The sequence below is a fragment of the Numenius arquata genome, chromosome 26, assembly GCF_964106895.1.
Source record: "Numenius arquata chromosome 26, bNumArq3.hap1.1, whole genome shotgun sequence".
Taxonomy (NCBI): domain Eukaryota; kingdom Metazoa; phylum Chordata; class Aves; order Charadriiformes; family Scolopacidae; genus Numenius; species Numenius arquata.
In genome coordinates, this window is record NC_133601.1 from 441,107 (window position 1) to 458,417 (window position 17,311).

General features: G+C 52.0%; 1 protein-coding gene across 1 annotated transcript in view; it reads left to right on the forward strand.

Moving 5' to 3' along the window:
* The window catches only part of ZMAT4 (zinc finger matrin-type 4), a 44,355-nt gene that overhangs the window by 15,995 nt on the left and 11,049 nt on the right, over positions 1 to 17,311 (forward strand). Inside the window, exons 3-4 of the mRNA XM_074164255.1 lie at positions 4,986 to 5,142; positions 11,904 to 12,131. Of these exons, the coding sequence (XP_074020356.1) occupies positions 4,986 to 5,142; positions 11,904 to 12,131 (385 nt within the window). The remainder of the gene's footprint in view (positions 1 to 4,985; positions 5,143 to 11,903; positions 12,132 to 17,311) is intronic.

Sequence of the window (17,311 nt, forward strand, 5' to 3'; positions counted from 1 at the left end):
AGGTATTTGGTTTCGATGGAAGAAATTAGTGATGGGAGACCTGAGTTCCCTCTCCGACAGGAGGCTGGAGGTGCCCGAGGGCTGTGTTGCTGTGACGGGCTCCCTGCCTGGGGGTGGCCTGGGGACCCCCCGCTGCGAGTCCCACTGTGGGCTCTGCGCTCCCGTCCTCCTCCGCCCCGGGGTCCGTCCCCTGCGGCTCTCGATGCCCCCGAGCCAGGGTCACCCCCTCCTCGCTCGAGCTCTGTCCCTGCCCACGGGACGTGGGACACGGGCTCACCCTCTCAAACACCCCTCGCTTCACTTAGGGCTGGCTTTTCTTCAGAGAACATCTAGGTCCTGAGATGCTCCAAGACTTAACGAGTTTCAGATTTAAAAACCAGAAACTGGTACTTGCTCTTTGCTTGTACCACAAGAAGAACAGGCTCCAGAATGGAAGTGGTCTGAATTTCACTCAGAGCATTACAGAAAGTAGCTCTTTAGCAGCAACACCAGAAAATTAACTCAAATTTAAAAGATACTTTGCGGTGCCTTGAGTGCCATATTTTATACTGCGGTATTTCAAGGGTTTGTATAATCTTTTCTTCTTAGTAAAACCTAGGAAATGAAGACAGCAGATTTGTATCTGGGTGATAAAACCCCTTACTCTTCCTGAGGATGCTTAAGGAAAATCCAGCAAAGGACTGCAGCTGCCTGGTCCTGTGTGAGGATTATGCCTTTAGCAGCTTGTTAACAGGCGCCTGAGTAACTGAAGTTAATTCTGTTGGATGTAAGAGACTTGCTTTGAAGTTTATAATATTACAAGAAGCAGCCCTATAACTGAGGCTGCCTTCGGCGTGGGGGCGAGATGAGCGGTGTCAGCACCGGGAAATGGAGGATTTATCCCCGATCCCGCGGCGTGTTCACTGAGCTCCGGTTGACACGAGGCCATTTGCCCTTGTCAGGGCTGCGTCTCCCCAAGGGCTGGCGAGAAGGGATGGTCGGGAGGGGACTGCAGAAACACATGGTAGAAATATCCCCGGCACATTGGCTGGTTTATGCAGCACGGGGTTGGAGCGGTGCTTGTGTGGGTTTTGTGGGCACGGAATGGAGCCGTTAGTGCCATGGAGCTGGGGAGGGAGCAGGGAGGGGTGAGGAGAGGGATGAGGGGTGAGGTGGGTGCAGAGCATCCCTGGGAAAAGGGGTCTGCCCCAGGGCCCCCTGCCCGTCTCGCCCCTGATCGACCAGCGATGTTATTTTACCAGCTGGCTGCACAATCCTGTCAACACCGTGTCATTCAATGGGTGACAAAAGACACCCGGATCGGGTTCCCCCCAGCCCATCAGGTTACCGGTAAAACAGCCGCTGACAAATGAGAAGACATAATTACCCTTCAGGGTTGGACCCAGCCTGGGGCGCCCGGGTGGGAGTTGGGGTGCTGGAGCAGGAGGGGGCTGCCGTTCTGCTGATGAACGTGGCAGGTTTGGGCAACTAATTAATAACACTCGAGCCCAAGCATCTCCCGCACCCTGCTAACAAAGAGCAGCATTTAGTGTATGAGCAATGTCTGACAGAGAGCGAAGGTCTGTTGTGTTCTGTGCAGAGGTCGGGATGCTCAGACCGACCGGGAAATTGGGGACCCCCCCTCTCCCGCAGTGGGTGCCGCTCGGGTGGCCACGTCCCCGTCCAGGCTCCGAGGCGCTCGCCTGGAGACCTGCAGAACTGCGCAGTGATCTGCGGGCGGGTGTAAATGGGACCTTGGGCTCCAAATGAGGTGTCTAAGGGGTGCTTGAGGGGGTTTAAAAGGTTTTTAATTTTTTTTTTAACTGCAGTCTATCTGTGAAAGTAGGCTGGGAAGGAAAGAATGTCACCGAGGAGCAGACCAGGGAGAGGAAGAGACCCTGGTGTGTAAACGCCGGAGTGTATCAGGTTTTCAGAGGAGCTCTGTTGGAGGCTCTTTATATGTTACCGCCGCTGATGATCAATAGAGTCTGGGAATTTTTTACTCTGCTCTTAACTTTCAAGTGATTTCCCTTTGAAGACATAAAATATCTTGAGAGAAACCTATTTAAAAGAAGTGCAAATTATACTCAGAACAGTACTTATCACCTCTTGAGATTTCTCCCTAAGGTTTAAGTTGATTTATAGTTAACAACAACAAAAAGAAGTGATGAAAATGGGTCCTTTTTCTAATTGTGCTTATTTTGGGGAAAGAAAATGACCTTAGATGGTGGGTCAGGTGTTGACTGTGTGGCCGGTTGGTGCTCCCAAGGGTTGGGGAGCCCTCTCCTGCATCCCCAGGGCTCAGCTCCCGTGTCCCCCCGCTGCTCTGGGGCTGCTGCTGGCCATGGGCACCGTGTCACCGGGATGCACCGGAGGCTGTGGCTGCCGCGGGCTGGGCTGCAATGGGGGGCCGGCGGGGCCCAGGTGCTGGGGCTGTTTCACCCATTACATGGGGGAGTGGAAGATCTGGGCCCTTTGTTCTGTGTGTGAGGGCAGCTGTGACCTTTGCAAAAGGGGAGCTGGATTTTGGGCTGTCCCTTGGTCCCCGCTGTCCCTTCAGCAGTGCCATCGCCTCCAGCCATGCGGTGCCCAGGGTCCCGCAGGGGCAGCCACCTCCTGTGCCCCTGCCAGCGCCTGGACTTTAGCACGGGGATGAGTTGCAGCGTGCATTTACAGCTTGTTGTGAAGTTGTGAAATGAAGATTGCAGCTTCTGAAGCAGACTATTTTCTGTTTTGACTGTGCACCAGCAGTTGGAATACTTGCTTAAAAAAAAAAAGAGAAAGAAGTGCACGCCTGTCTCCAGAGTCACCAGATGGCTTGTCCCTGGAGGGGGTTTTACCCTGGCACAGGGGTGAGATCTGACCATCTTGTCCAGGAATGGGCTGGGATGCTAACTACCTGCACGCAGCAGGTCATCCCCCAGCTTTGGAAAGATCTTGCTCTGCACAGAGGAGGATTTTCAAATAGATCATTTATAAATTGTGCTCAGTGGCCAAGACAACATACTGAGGTCTTTGGAAAAGTGTGTGAATATATGGTCCTAAACGTGACTCCCATTTCCTTTGCAGAATGGATTGAATAATTAATTGTGACTAATGGTGCAAATGTGCTTTTTCCCCTGCTTGTTCGCTGTTTGTGCGCTTTCCCTCCTATCTGTGGAAGCTGTTTGTTCGTAAACACTTGCTGGCAACAGCAGTTGTGTTTTGCTGACAGACGTTCAGCCCAGGGGCTGTTTGTGAGCTCTTCTCGCCAGCCCTCCCTGGCTGCTCAGCATCTCCCTGCCGGGCAGGGGGGTCTCCATCCTCCCCCGCCTCCATCTTCCCCCGCCTCCATCCTTCCCTGCCTCCATCCTTCCCTGCCTCCATCCTCCCCCGCCTCCATCCCGCCCTGCCTCTATCCCCCCCTGCCTCCATGCCCCCCTGCCTCCATCCATCCCTGCCTCCATGCCTCTGCTCAGCCTCCACCTCCCCCCAGCGCAGGGGCTGAACCCCCCGCATTGGAGTGGGCAGAAATCCCGGCAGATGCCCAGGAAGTGGAGGTGTCCCTGCCCATGGCAGGGGGGTTGGAACTCGATGATCTTTAAGGTCCCTTCCAACTCTAACCTTTCTGTAAGTGGTGGTGCCCCCAGCCCGGGTCCTGGGAGGTGTTGGGGGACAATGCTGGGGTGCTCGGTGCCCCCCCAGGGTAATGGGAGCCTGGGTGAGACATGGGCAGTGCCAGGGGCTGCTGCAGGATCCGGGACGTGTGGTGGCAAAGGCAGAGCACACAGCTGGGCAGAGGCACGCCGGCTTTTATTCCTACAAGAATAACCGTAATGAAGGCTGGAGACAATATTCTCATTAAATTGGGATGCAGCGATTAGTATGTGGGAAGAATGGCCCCTACGAGTGTCACTGCAGCCATGAGACCCCCTTGCGGCTGCTGAAATACTGAACGGTGACATTCAGAACTTCTTAACATCTCCAGTCACCGCTGGCTGGCACCTGGGGTCTTGCGAGGGAGGGCCACCTTGGCACCGAGGCGTTTCGTTGTGTGGATCCTCAAACAGGGCCACGGGCCACGGCTCCGGGTTCGGTTTAGGCAGCGCTGGTTTCTGGGGCGTGTTTTTTACCATTGTCTGCAAAGTGTCTGGACTTTTATGATTGCCTTTTTTCATCTGGCAGTGCTGGAGAGCTCAAAATCCATCTCTAGAAAAGGAGCAGAACATAAATGTGGTTTTTAGGTGTTTTACTCTTTTCTTTTTTTTTTTTTTTTTCCCCTTTCGTGCAAACCCTGCAGCAAGCATTTTTCCCTGTCTTTGGTATGTGCCATGAGGCTGCTCTTGCCTTCGGGTCCCTCCTGTCACCAGCTGGCAGAAGGTCACTGCTGTGGGGCATGAGCCTGGTTCCTGGGGGGGGCGGCAGACGGGGAGTGGACACTCAGGGTACAGAGGGGGTGCAGATGGGGCTCCCCGACCCTCTCCCTTGGTCTCAGTCTCTATACAAGGGAGGAAGAAGGGGGTTTCCTCCAAGGGCTCGAGAACAGCAGAGGGGCAGGAGGTGTCCAGGGCTGGTGTATGGTCCTTCCTGGGGGACCCTCACGAGTCCCACTGGTTCGTTTGCTTCTCCTCCCTGCAGTGAGGGCTCCCATCCCATCCCACCCCACCCCCCGGCTGCTTTGGGGTCTCTTACGGAATCACGGCAGGAGGACGCCCTGTGGCGTTGGGGAAAGCACCAGATTTGTGTCACTCCCTCGGCAGAGGACAGGAGTAAAGACGGCGGGAGGGCAGGCTGGGGGTGTGAGGGATGAGCCATGGGGAGCAGGATGGGCTGGGGGCTTGGAGGCGTCCCCAGGCTGAGCAGGGCTGGGGCCAGGCAGGAGCGAGTCTGGGGGAGACAAGGAGGGGGAACCCGTGGAAATCATGGCCTTGGTGTAACAACGTGGACTCCTCTCTCTTCTTTCTCCGTGACTCTGCTTGGTGGGCTTATACACCTCTCTTTTTGTCTGTGTTTTTGTCTCCATCCAGGGCAGTGATGGTGACTCAGTGGATAAGAACAAATGCTGCACACTATGTAACATGTCCTTTACCTCAGCAGTGGTGGCCGAATCGCATTACCAAGGGAAAATCCATGCCAAAAGGTTAAAACTGTTGCTGGGTGAACAACCAGCATTAAAGGCCACAGGTAGGTCCAGAGGCAGCCGGAGCAGGAGGGTCCGCGCGGGGCGGAGAGGGCTCGGCTGAGGCAGAAGAGGGGTAGTTGGGTGATGAAGGCCGGCAGGAGCAGCTCTTCATTTGTGTTGATGTCATAACGACCTTTAAAAATTGCTGATGCTCATTATCGTCTGCTTTGCTCACGTACGTCAGAGGTTTACCAGCCAGAGCCCCGGCTCCGGCTCCACGCTCCTGAAATGCTCTGCTCGGTGGAAGACAATATCTCCTCTGGGCAGGAATCGCCAAGCCTGGCTTTAATTATCACAAGTTATTCGACAGCTCAGCTAATATGTTTAATAAACCTTTCCTGATACTGTGCAGAACGGGGTATCATTTGCTTTACCTCGGAGGGAAGTCTAGTCTTTAAAAACCGTTGGATCGATTGTCTTTTGATTTTTGCCCAGAGGGGTGTTCACGCTTTCCCCCCGGTGGTTCCAATAACACAAGCCTATTAACTTTCACGTTTAAAAAGTCAAATGTTGGGATCGGATAATTTAACCATCTTAATGTTTGCTTAACCGTAAAGTCCCTGCAAAGCACTAATATACTGTGAAACAGAACTTCCTCCGTGGTTGTCGGGCCAGAGGAGACTCCAGGTATTCTCCGTGCTGCCCGGCAGGGTCCAGGGTCTGCAGGCAGATGTATTTCAGTATTGCTACGAGTGGCTCTTCCTTCAGCACAGAATATAGATTTAGCTGTGTGTTTTGTGTTTTACAGCCTGCCTCACGTGATGTGTGTAAATTCTAGATGTGATTTAATAAGGGGGGGGCGAAGGGGGGTTGGTGCTCTGTGTGTGTGTTTTTGCTGCTTTTTTAACTTTGCAGACTGTAGATGCCGATGCACAGAGAATCATTTGTCCTTTACCGGGATTGGCTTGGGAAATGTTATCGCCTTTGCCCGAGGGAACGTGGGGAATCGCTTTAGATGGTGGCTCGCTCAGCTCTCGGGAGGCTGGTGAAGTGAGGGTGCAGCAGTGAGATGTACCGCGGTGCATCCGGCAGCTCCCGGCTGGAGCCCCGGGTACCAGCTGTAGCCCTGCGGGGGGCGGGGGGAGCTGGTGGCCGCTGGCCATCCCCGCAGCGAGCCAGCAGCACGGATCTAACATGTCCTAGCGTGACAATTTGCAGCTGACTCACTTTAGGGCTCCTCGGGCTCTTCTCTGCAGCTGGCAAACCATCGCGAGGGCACGGAGAGAAGCAGTGCGCTCGTTTATGGTATTTAATTGTCCGGTGCTCGCCTCAGCGCTCGGAACCCCATCCCTCCCGTGCAGCCTTCCAGCCTTTCTCCTCCGACACCAAAGGACCTGCCACAAACCCTGCCCCGTCGAGGCAGGGCTTTCCCGGAGCTGCCACTTTAAATTGTGTTTTCGTCTAGTTTTTCAGTCCTCCGGACCGGCCTCGCCGAGGCTCTGGGCGAGCTGCCCCCATGCTCCGAGGGTAATGGGCTCTTGGCTGCCGTAATCACTGGGAGAGAGGAACTCAAGGGCTCATCAGCTCTTCCAGACACTTGATCTGATGAAGCTGAGCTGCAGGGATGCATTAATAAGCACCTTCTTGCTCTCCAGTAGTTCTCAGAAACGTGCCCTTTGGACACGGTGTTTTTCTGGGCTTCCAACAGTCACCCAGCATTTTTCCACTGGATTTTTCTCCCAGTCCTTCACGGCTGGCACTGGGGAGCTTTTAGTCTCTGGGACAGAGCTTCAGAGGCTCTGGTGCTCACGAGTCCTGGGAGCCGATCACGACAGCCCTGAGGGTGCTGGATGCTCCTGAGAGGAGACTCTATACAAATACTTGAACTCTCTTTTAATTACAAAAAAAAATCTTTAAATGTTTTCAGAGTTCCCTGAGTGCTCTCATTATGGCTGAGATTAAACATATACAGTTAATCTGGAAGGGTATTTTAGTGGCAATAGGCAAGTCAAAATAGGTAATAACCTCGTCATCCCAATGTCTGACTTTAAGACCTGCACAAAATTTATTCTGGTACCCTAAATTGTGAAATTCTGTGTTGATCATTTTCTTAATTAGTGGGTCTGCGTGTAAAGGGAGGAGTGAATTTGTGAAATTCTTTGCACAAGTGTCTTTGCAGGAGTGATTTCGTTCAGACAGATGTACTGTTGCCTCTGTGGAGCGCGGCATCTCTTTAAATTGCACAGTAACAAAATGAATTTAGGGGGAGAAATGAAGACTAATGAATGCAGTTGAGACTGCAGGGGAAATTTAGGAAGAATTCTTGAGCTGCTTGAAGAGCAGCGTTTTCCAGTTTAAAAAAAAAAAAAAGCATTGAAAAATCTGTAATACTCTCAGCGAAGGTGAAAAATGTCTGCGACTGGAATCTGTTCCTGGCGGTGGTTCCTGGAGGCAGCGGCTCTCAGGCACGAGGACATGGCGAGGACATGGCAAGGACCTGGAGCTGCTGCCCAGAACCCCCCCGGCCCCACGTCCGAGTCCAGCCCCAGGGCGGCGGAGGGAGGGTTCCTGCAGAATTACCCTCCGCTGCCGGCACCCGGCGTGGGTCGGGGAGCGGAGCGTTCTCCCCGGGGAGCTGTGCTCTGCCAGAGCAAGGCGTGATGCTGAGGGCGGCATGGGGGCTTCCCGGTGGGTTCCGTGCCGCAGGGTGAAAGGTTTGTCTCGACTCTGCTGGGTTGGTAGAGAACAGACCTCCCTCCTGTCACCGCAGAGGTTACATCAGTCCTGAGCTCGGAGCAGCCCGTGCCCTGCGTGGTGTATAAATCCGTGCGAGATGTTTGCGTCCGTCCCGCTCTCTGCCCTCCCAGCTCTCCTGCCCACGCTCCTCCCACACAATCCATCGTGCTCTCCATCATCTTAACCTAAAGCGTCCCTCACCTGCCTTCGGGGGGTCAGGCCTGTTTTGCAGACACACGTGGACGTGCTGGAGACCACATCCTGCATCCCAACAGACCCACTGCTCGATATTCTGGGGTTTCTGTCTCGCCAATCCCATAGAAAATTACATCTATTCTCAGTCCCCTCGTGGAGTTATAACTTCCCCTTCAATTTTATCATCCTAATGAAATACAGATCTCTCATTTCTCTGCTGGTGCTTTCAGGAGAGGGAGAAGTGCCTTAACAGTGGGTTTTTCACAATAGGAAAGTGATGTCTCATCCCTACAGCGGAATATTTGTGATCTTTTCTGTTGCTCCTGCTGTACAAGGTTGTAGCTCTCAGAGGCTTTATGTCACCACTGTCGCTGATGGATTTCTCTAGTCATCTCCAACCTCTTCTGTCAGCTCGCATCCAGTCATCACTATGGGTTATAAAACAAGGAATTGTGGCGGGAAATGGCTGCTGCCATCCTCGATCCGAGTGCGTCGCTCGGGGAAGGTGGCGTTGGCCCTTCGGCACCAGCAGCGCTGGCTCCCGCGGGGGTGATGCCAGCTCAGGGTCCCCTGTGTTTGGGGTGAGGAATAAGGGTATGATTTTGCCAGCAGGAAAAGTTACCTTGGTTTTTTTACCCTCTTGTTCTGTAATTCGTGGTGTGGGGTTTGTGTTGGTGCCGGAGGGGACACAGTGAGCGGTTCCAGGTTTGGGTGGAAGGATCCCGGTGTCTGCTTTGGTCCCGGAGTTGTCTTCTCAGGAAAAGTGAATTTCTCCTGTGCCCCGTTGTCGTGTCTCAGCGGCTTTCTCATTTTCCTGCTCCGTTCCTGGAGAGTGGCAATGATAAAAAGTTGGGTGCCATTTAAACACAGCTATGAATAAAAAGCTTTGCATGCAAGAAATAAGTCAAACATTAGTTCATTGCCAGAGTGCTAAAGTGTTTCTAACTTTATATTTTGCTTCTTGCAGCAAAGTAAGACTTTCTCACTTCCCTCCCACAGCAAAAGGCTACGTAAGGCAGACTGTCATGAGCTATTTAGCATTTTGAAATACTTGAAATAGTCAAACTAGCAGCTTTTATGTTTGTGTTTTAGATGGAGAAACATTTTTAACATTTGACGTTTTGTGAGTGTTTATTATTAATTTTTGTGTCGCTGCTCAGGGAATGATGATATTTTCTGTTCTGTTGTAGTTTATGTAGCGCATTTCAAAATGATAATCCGCACTCGTGGAGAAGTCAACTTTCATCTGTTTCTCTTCAGGAGGGTTTGGGAGGCTGGGGATGTTTTCATTAGTTGTAGGCTGGGCTCAGCACACCCTGGGGCTGGGCGGAGGCTGTGAAGGAACCTGAGGAATGTGGCTTTGCAGGAACGTGTTTTGTGTTGTGAGGAGGAACTCCCTGCCCCCTGAGCACCTGTGGGAAGTGGCCGAGGGTCCGCACTGGGTCTGTGCCGGGGTCTCTGCTGCGGGGGGCTCGGAGCAGGGCTGGGTGGGATGGGGGTCCCAAAGCAGGAGTGGGGGTCCCCGCAGTGCCAGCGGGTGGGCAGAGCCACCAGCCCCTCCGAGACCCACGGGCTGGCTGTCGGCCGGCAGCAGAGGATGCTCCAGTGGCACTTCTGCGGTGAGCGGGAGATGTAACTCCTGCCGACACCACCAGCTCCAGCCGCCCTGGTTCCCCTCTGGCGGCAGCTGTAACGTATAAACAAGGAGAAAGCTGACCAAAATCTGAGAGATTTAACTTTATAGCCTGGGGCCTGGAGAGTAGCTATCTATCACAGTCAGATCTATCACAGAGCTCCAGGACTGCCGTAGTAACGGGTTGTTTATAATATTCCAGATGCCTGAATGTCTCTGCAGCCCAGTCCCGGTGCCTGGCGCGGCTCAGCCCCGTCCCGGGCAGAGGGACGTGTCCCCGCAGCATCTCGGGGCGTGCGGGATCCCTGCAGGGGGTCCTCGGGGTGTGAGAGGTGAGCGACGCTTGCTCTTCATGGGTCAGGCATGTGCAGAGTCTGCACGATCTCAGTTTGGACAGGCAATAGTGCCATTTCCCAATTTTCTTCTTAATCACTGTGTGTGGCCCTGGCTCTCTGGTGCACTCTCCCTCTTGATGATGTGGGCACCTCGGAGGGGCTGGGGGTGTGTTTCTCCTGATGGAACTGCGGGTGTTAGGAAAGGTGCTGGTTTTGGGAGCAGGATACAGTTGGGTCCTTCTGAGCCCTGCGGGAGCAGGTTCCGGAGGCAGCACAACAGAGCCGGGACGCGTCCAAGTGCAGCCCCGGGGCAGAGGAGAACGTTTTTCTTTGCTGGCTTTGTGCTCGGTTCCGAACTCAGGTAGTGGAATGGGGGGCGGGCAGAGATGAGGCAGGGGAATCCTCTGGGGGGGTGAAATGAATCCAAACGAGCGGGTGGTTGGCGAGACAGCAGAACAAGGAGAAGAAATATCTTCCAATGGTGTAATCGCTTTATTAACTAATCCCCGAAAGAGCTCGTGGTGCTTGTGCTGGTGGCACAGCAGCAGCGAGGAAGCTCTTCTCCAGGTGTTTCTCTAGGCCAGGAGGGCGATGGTGCCTCAGCAACCCTCTGGGCACGAAACTCTGATACCTTGGCAAGTGTCATCAAAAACAATAGAGGCTCATAAACGCCTGGAAATTGATAAGGTTGTATGTAACGTTATATGTAAGATACAATTTCCTTGAGGAAGGTTAATGGACATTCCTTCCCGAGCAGGTCAGCAGAAGATTTATAACAATATTAACTTTCTTCGGCCGTGGAGTCAATCGCAGTGGGCTTCAGTGGTAATTATACATCTAAATATGCCCCTGTTTTGCTCATTGCTGCCGTTCCCGGTGTCAGACACTGAGGTGGGTTCGTCACTTGCCAGCCCGTGCTCTCATCAGAGCTCAGCTGGAATTAGCACGGAGCTCTTGATCAAAGGAGAGCGACCGAGCTCCTCTTCACCACCTTAAAATGTGCCTATTCTTGTATCACAGAGAGAGTGCTTTGTTAATTATTTAGATAGCAGACATTTCATCTGGAAAAGAAAAGAAAAGGAAAACCACATAAAAGGGAATTTTTGAATGAGGTGTGATAATTAAGCGCTAGTCATTGTATATTTTTGTATCCCAATGTTATCTGAACTTTTATTTTACTTTAAACTGTTTTTCCATGGCTTTGTGACTTATATTGTACAAAGCAGGAAAACTGGGGCAAACGAGGTGCAGCTCCATTATGTAAAGACTGATCACCCATTTTTCTTTGAAATTATTTGGGGATCGTGTTTGTGGTCCCAGATGACCTCTTGGTGAATCTGAAGGGAAATGGGATTAAATTAAGGTCGTGGGTTGCTGGTACCTGTCAATTCACAATGTGAAGATATTTGAATGAAGGGACTGACTATTGAATATTTCTTTTCATCTGTGACAATTTACAATTACTATAGCTTTCCCTGTTCTTTCTGAGACCAAATAAATTGAAAAATAAGGATCCTGAGATAATGATAAATCTGTCTCTCTTATGTTGAGAAGTAGATGGCTTTGCATGTTTTGTTTATTCTCCACTGGCAATTTTTCTTGGAAGTAGCAATTTGAGCAGGGTAAGTTTAGCAGGTTTAGTCACAACAGCGGTAAGCCGTGTGTCTGCAATGAGAGCATCCCCCTTTCCCAGCTAGGGACACACAGAGAGTTGAGGAGCAGTCCGGTGCTATCCTTTCATGCTGCTTTTTTTTTATGAGAAATGGTAGATTTCCGAGCAGTGCCATTCAAAATATCCAGTGGGACCCTGTAACTGCTGCTAATTATTCCCCGTGTCTAATGTGGGATCTGCCTGAGGGTCTGCTGCTGCTCAGACAGCAACGCCAGCGTGGAGGAGCTCATGTCTGAACGTTTCCTCTTACAGAAACCACCCTGGGCTCCCTCAAGCAGCAGCACCCGGAGAGTCCTGCGGTGGTACCGGCACCGCACCAGCGGCGAGACTCGGACCGGTACTGCCAGCTCTGCGCAGCCTGGTTCAACAACCCCATGATGGCACAGCAGCACTACGACGGCAAAAAGCACAAGAAGAATGCGGCCAGGGCCGACCTCCTGGAGCAGCTGGGGAAGACCCTAGACCTGGGAGAGCTGAGAGGTGAGAGCTCCGGGGTGCAGAGAGCAGGGACCTGCTCCCCGCGGGGTCGAGTGGCCGCGGTGAAGCTGTTGTTGCCCTCTCTGGTCACCGTTCCTCTGGTCAGGTGGTGCAGGGGACACCGTGGGGCTCTTGCTGCTTCATCAAGTTCCCGCTACCGTAAAAAAAAATAAATCCCCTCCTCTAAGATGACACTCTGCAATTCTAGCAGCATCTTTTAAAAGTTGTTTCCTAGGTATTTCTTTTGCCTCTTCCTAAAATAGTCCCTTCCATTAGCACACACTTCTGTCCTCCAGCAAATCTGGACTATCCCTGTGAGCTGAGAGGGGAGAACAGGCGGAAGCGCTCAGCCCGCGGGGAACGGGGACGGAGATGTTTGTTGCTGGAGGCAGAGTGCTCCCTGCATCTCCCCAGTGCAGAGCAGGGCATTAGCTGTCTTCTGTGATTTAATTAGTGCTTGTAAAACACTGCCATGGCCCTGGGTCAGCAGCAGAAAAGAGGAACTGAGCATTTGCTATGGGTATGTTAAACACAAGTTTTCTGTGTTCCCAATGAAGGGAGAGCAGCCATCCATCCGTCTGTCCATCCATCTGTCCCGGCCCCGCCGGGAGGGGCTCTGGCACCCACAGGGTCCCTGCAGGGACTGCGCCCAGGGTCACACGGATTTGGGCCTTGTACCCCTCCAGGAGGGAAACCCCCTCGTGCGGAGCTACAGCCGCAGCTTGGCTGGTATCGTCACTGCCGCAGCCCCCGAGCATCCCCAGTCCCTCCCGCAGCCCTTGAGCATCCCCTGGGTATCCCTGGTCCCTCCCGGTCCTTCCCGCAGCCCCCGAGCATCTCTGGTCCTGGTGGCAGCCGCGCCTGGCGCCGATGAGGGACCAGCTCCATCACACCATGCCCGTTGTTGGAGATGCGCTAATTTGTACCGGCTGAGGATTCTGAACAAAGGACATTTTTAATATAGAGGTGTAATTACAGGAGGAGAGGTACGAGACTCCTGTTGAAAGTTTTCTCTGTGGTCTTGATTATAGTCCTGTTGCACACAGTATTTGAAGCAGACTGAGGAAAAAGTGCGGGTTTGATTTTCAAACCCATGGGGGAGAGGCCGTCTGGTTTGCCAGCAAGACATTCCATTAACATTTTAAAATGTCTTTTTTTTTTTCCTTGCTAAATGAAATAATTTTCCTTCAAATACTAATGACTATGCAGTATATTGTGCATTTCTTGATCTCAAATAAACCTTGTAATGGTTATCCAGATCCTTCGTGTGCTACCTAGTGTGACTCACAATGCCATAAATGATTCATGGGGCTGAGTCACTGCCCGCGGTTGAAAATATGCGGGGAAATAAAACCTGGGACAATAACATGGAAGTGCTTAGTACTTTGAACTGTGCCAAGCTCGAGAGTGGCTGAGGATGTCATTAACTGTAGATAAATCAATTGTGAAGTGTTTTATTCATTTAGCTTGTGCCTAGGAGAGCTGGAATTGGAGGGCTTTACTTACTCATCAGCCCGTGTTGGTTTTTAGCTTTGGGGTGGTTCTGGGCAGGGCTGGGACTTGCAGATGGATCCGGGTGGTGCTGCCAGTGCCCGTGGGTTGCAGGAGAGGGGGACAGTGGAGCCGGGCTCTGCACAGCCCCAGGGGCAGGGGAAGCCACCTTTGGTCCCCTGGATGCGGTTCAGGGGTGCCCGGTGCTCTCTGACGCTGAGGAGCGGCTCGGCCGGGGCGCAGTGAGACCAGGAGATGTTTCTGAGCCTGCCCAGGGTGTCCCACAAAGCCTGCCCCTGCTGCGGGAGCGGTACAGCCGGGAAACCCTCTTCTGTACAGCTGCTCTTGGCCAGGGAGTGCGATGTGCTCTCCTGCGTGCCTTCAGCTGGGAGGCGAGAGCAGATCCTCGCGGATGTAGAAGGAAGATCCCTGCAACAGCCAACACGGGGCGAGATCTGCCTTACGTCCCAGGAAATAGCCTTACCTTGGCAGATGAAGCCATATCTGAGTCAAGAGAAATGATAAGAGCGGCAGTTCAGAGACCAGCAGTGGTCTGTCCCAGGCTGTCAGTGAGATCTTGTCTGACCGTCACTTCTGGTGGGTCCCAGTGTCCGTCCAAGCGTGGTGGGATTGTAAACCCTGTGCTCCCCCTGCTCCCTTCTTGTCTTGCTCCCTCGGTGTTCGCTGGAATGCAAACTCATTTCCTTTCCACGCTACCCCTGGTGGCTCCTCCCGCCACAACTTAAATATTAATTCTATTTTGACTACTGTGGGAGACGAACATTTGATGCATTGTGTGAGCCTGGAACGAGCAGCATCAGTTGAAGTACAACATTTCAGCAGCCTTTGATGTTTTGATAATGGCTATAGTAAAATATTTATTGATAAATATGAATGTGTATTTGGAGAAATAAGAATAGAGATATATTTTTGGATAACTGATATTTATAGGAAACAAAAGCATTGATTCTTCTCGCCAAGTGCTCATCCTGCAATTTTGAAGTCGTATTTTCTTCTCAGAAATGAGAAAGAGGGGAAAAAAAGGACAAAGAAGCCCCACTGATGGCAGTATTTCTCTGGTCTGCATGGGGTCAAAGCCACGGTGGGTGCAATGCCCGGTCCCACAGCCCACGTGCTGGTGCAGTGTTGGAACCTCTGGGCTTCACTGCGTGGATTCGGTGTGTCCTCTCCTGTGTTACACCTTTGTGTGAACAGGCTGAGCAGAAGACTCCACGTGCAGACAGACCCTCCTTCATCTCCCCAGCCTCCATAACCTGCGCTTTGGCGCCTCTTGTGTGGCAGCGAAGGGCTTTCCAGGGCACCCTGGGCTCTCCCAGATGCCTGCCAGAAAAACCTGAATTTTACGTAGTGATGGAGACAGATTTGGGGCCAGCTTTGTGTGACGGGACCCTGTCCACCGCAGGATGGTGGCTTTTCTTTCCGGGGCACTTGGTCGCTGCTGGACAAGGCAGACACCAGGCTCTGGAGCAGAAACTGGTGCCTCTCAAGGGGATTTCACTGTGAATCCCTAAAATAAAACACAGCAGCCTCTGCGGTAAAGCAGGATGGGGACGGCTGCACAGGGATGTTGTCACCTGAAGGCTTTGTGTTTTCAGGTAAATTGTCATAGTTGCAGCTGCTATCTTGAAAAATCAGGCAAAGAGCTGAGTTTCATTTTCCTTCTCAGCTCATAATTTCTTTGTATGCCTTATAAATACTTTTCATTCTGTGCTGTCACTTTTGGTTAGTAAAGAGCAATTTAACAAGTGCTCCCCTGGAATGTGTTTTAATGCATTTTATGCAGAATGACATTAATGACTTTACTTGTTAATATTTTATTTAATGGATATAGGAGCACATTCCATTTTACATGAGTGCATGTCATGGTGCAGGGGAGGGAATGCTGATGTGTCGTGGGGATGTGAATACAGAGCGGGCACAGCATTTCCCAGCGCAGGCTGCTCTGGCTGGGACCACCCCCCTCTTGCAGGCTCCCTGCTGAGCTCGTGCTCCACTCAGCATGCTTCGGTCGGGTGCATTTTATGCCAAACTGGCAGCTTTGCTAAGCTCCAGTGAGATCAAATACTGTTAATTTTGATGTTCTGGAGGTGGTGTTCTGTTGTTCTGATGTTCTGTGCCTGCGGTTTCAGCCTACAGTTTACCTGAGGCTGGTTTCCTTTCTCCGTGTCTGGTTTTGGTGGAGTTCATGTCACACACAAGACTTTTCCTGTCCAGCCCGTCTCAGGATGCTGGATTCAGGCTGAGAGGTCCTGCAGCCCTTGTCCTGCTGCAGAGCAGCTCCTGGCCTCTCCCCAACCGGCTGGTCCAGCCTCGGCAACATCTCCATCCGTCTGGAACACCACCCTGGGATTCTGCTGGCCACGAGCGAGTCCACAGACCTGGCCCATTCCATGGATGTGTTTTCCAACCGGTGGGAAGAGTCCCCCAGTGCTGGACGTGGGGACGGGATTCCCCCTCCTTCATCACCACAAGCAGCCTTGACGTGCTGCTGGAAAGCTCAGTGTCCCCAGTTCGGAGCTGTAATCGCTGATGGCGTTTCCACCTACACAAGTAATTAAGATTCAATAAGGCTGCTGTTAATGTATGCTGCTAAATTAGCTGCTGAGCATTAGAACCTTATTACCTTAATTTAAAGTATTACCGGTGTCTCACGTCCCCGGTCGGGATCTCTGTGGTGCGGGGATCGCGGCGTGGCCCTGGGGCTCGCTCCAGAGCAAAGGCACGGCCCGTGTCGGTGTCGGATGGATGCGGGTTTTGGTGCCCCTTGGCTTGAAAAAGGAGAGAGGAGCTGCCAGCTCCGGGGAGAGGGTCTGACTGTGGCACCGCTGCTGCTGCAGCCAGAGTGAACTCAGCAAGGACGGCATCCGTAAGCATATCTGCAATTTGATTTGTTCCGACACATGAAAATATAGGTGACTATTTAAATACTTCTGCATTATCCCTTACTTGCTGTTTCCAAGTGCTTACCTGAATATTTTTGAAATATTTTTTAAAGAGGATGTTTAACTTTACGTTGGGCCAAATTCCTAGGTGAGAGATATGTGAGGTGTTTGAGAAAAGTGGGAGTGATGGTACAGCTGGTGTCTGAGGTTCAAAGACGGAAAAGTGATTTTTTGGGAGTCTGTAGGTACAGCTGGGGAGTGGTAAGTGTGTGTATAGTTAATTACGGTAAGCATAAACTGGTTGAATTTGAGAATGCCATACATTAGTTGTTCTAAATGAATTGTTTTAACAATTTCTGCAAAGAAATAGCACTGTGGAAAGGCAAAAGAGACTATTACATGGTACATTAAAAGTGTTCCTAAAGAGCGCAGCAGCCCATGCTAGGAATCCCACAACTCAGGTATTTTTAAGCAGAGCCCTTCAATTAAGCTTGAAACGGTCTGTTCCAGTGTTCATGGAAGTGAATCAGTGCAAAGCAAAAACCTGACCGCAGAGACTCTAAAATTTGCAATTCCCTTTTTTCCCGGGAGGACAGGAGAGAAACGATTTCAGCATCAGGGGTTTGCTGTGAGGCTGGTGTGCGCATCACGTCAGTGATGCTAATGTGGGCCGTGATGCCAAGGGAGCCGTTAGGATGTTAAAATACAAAGCAGAGGAGGAAAGAAGAAATCACTCTCTGACACTCAGCATGCTGAGAGACGACAGCACCGGGGGCCGGGAACGCTTAG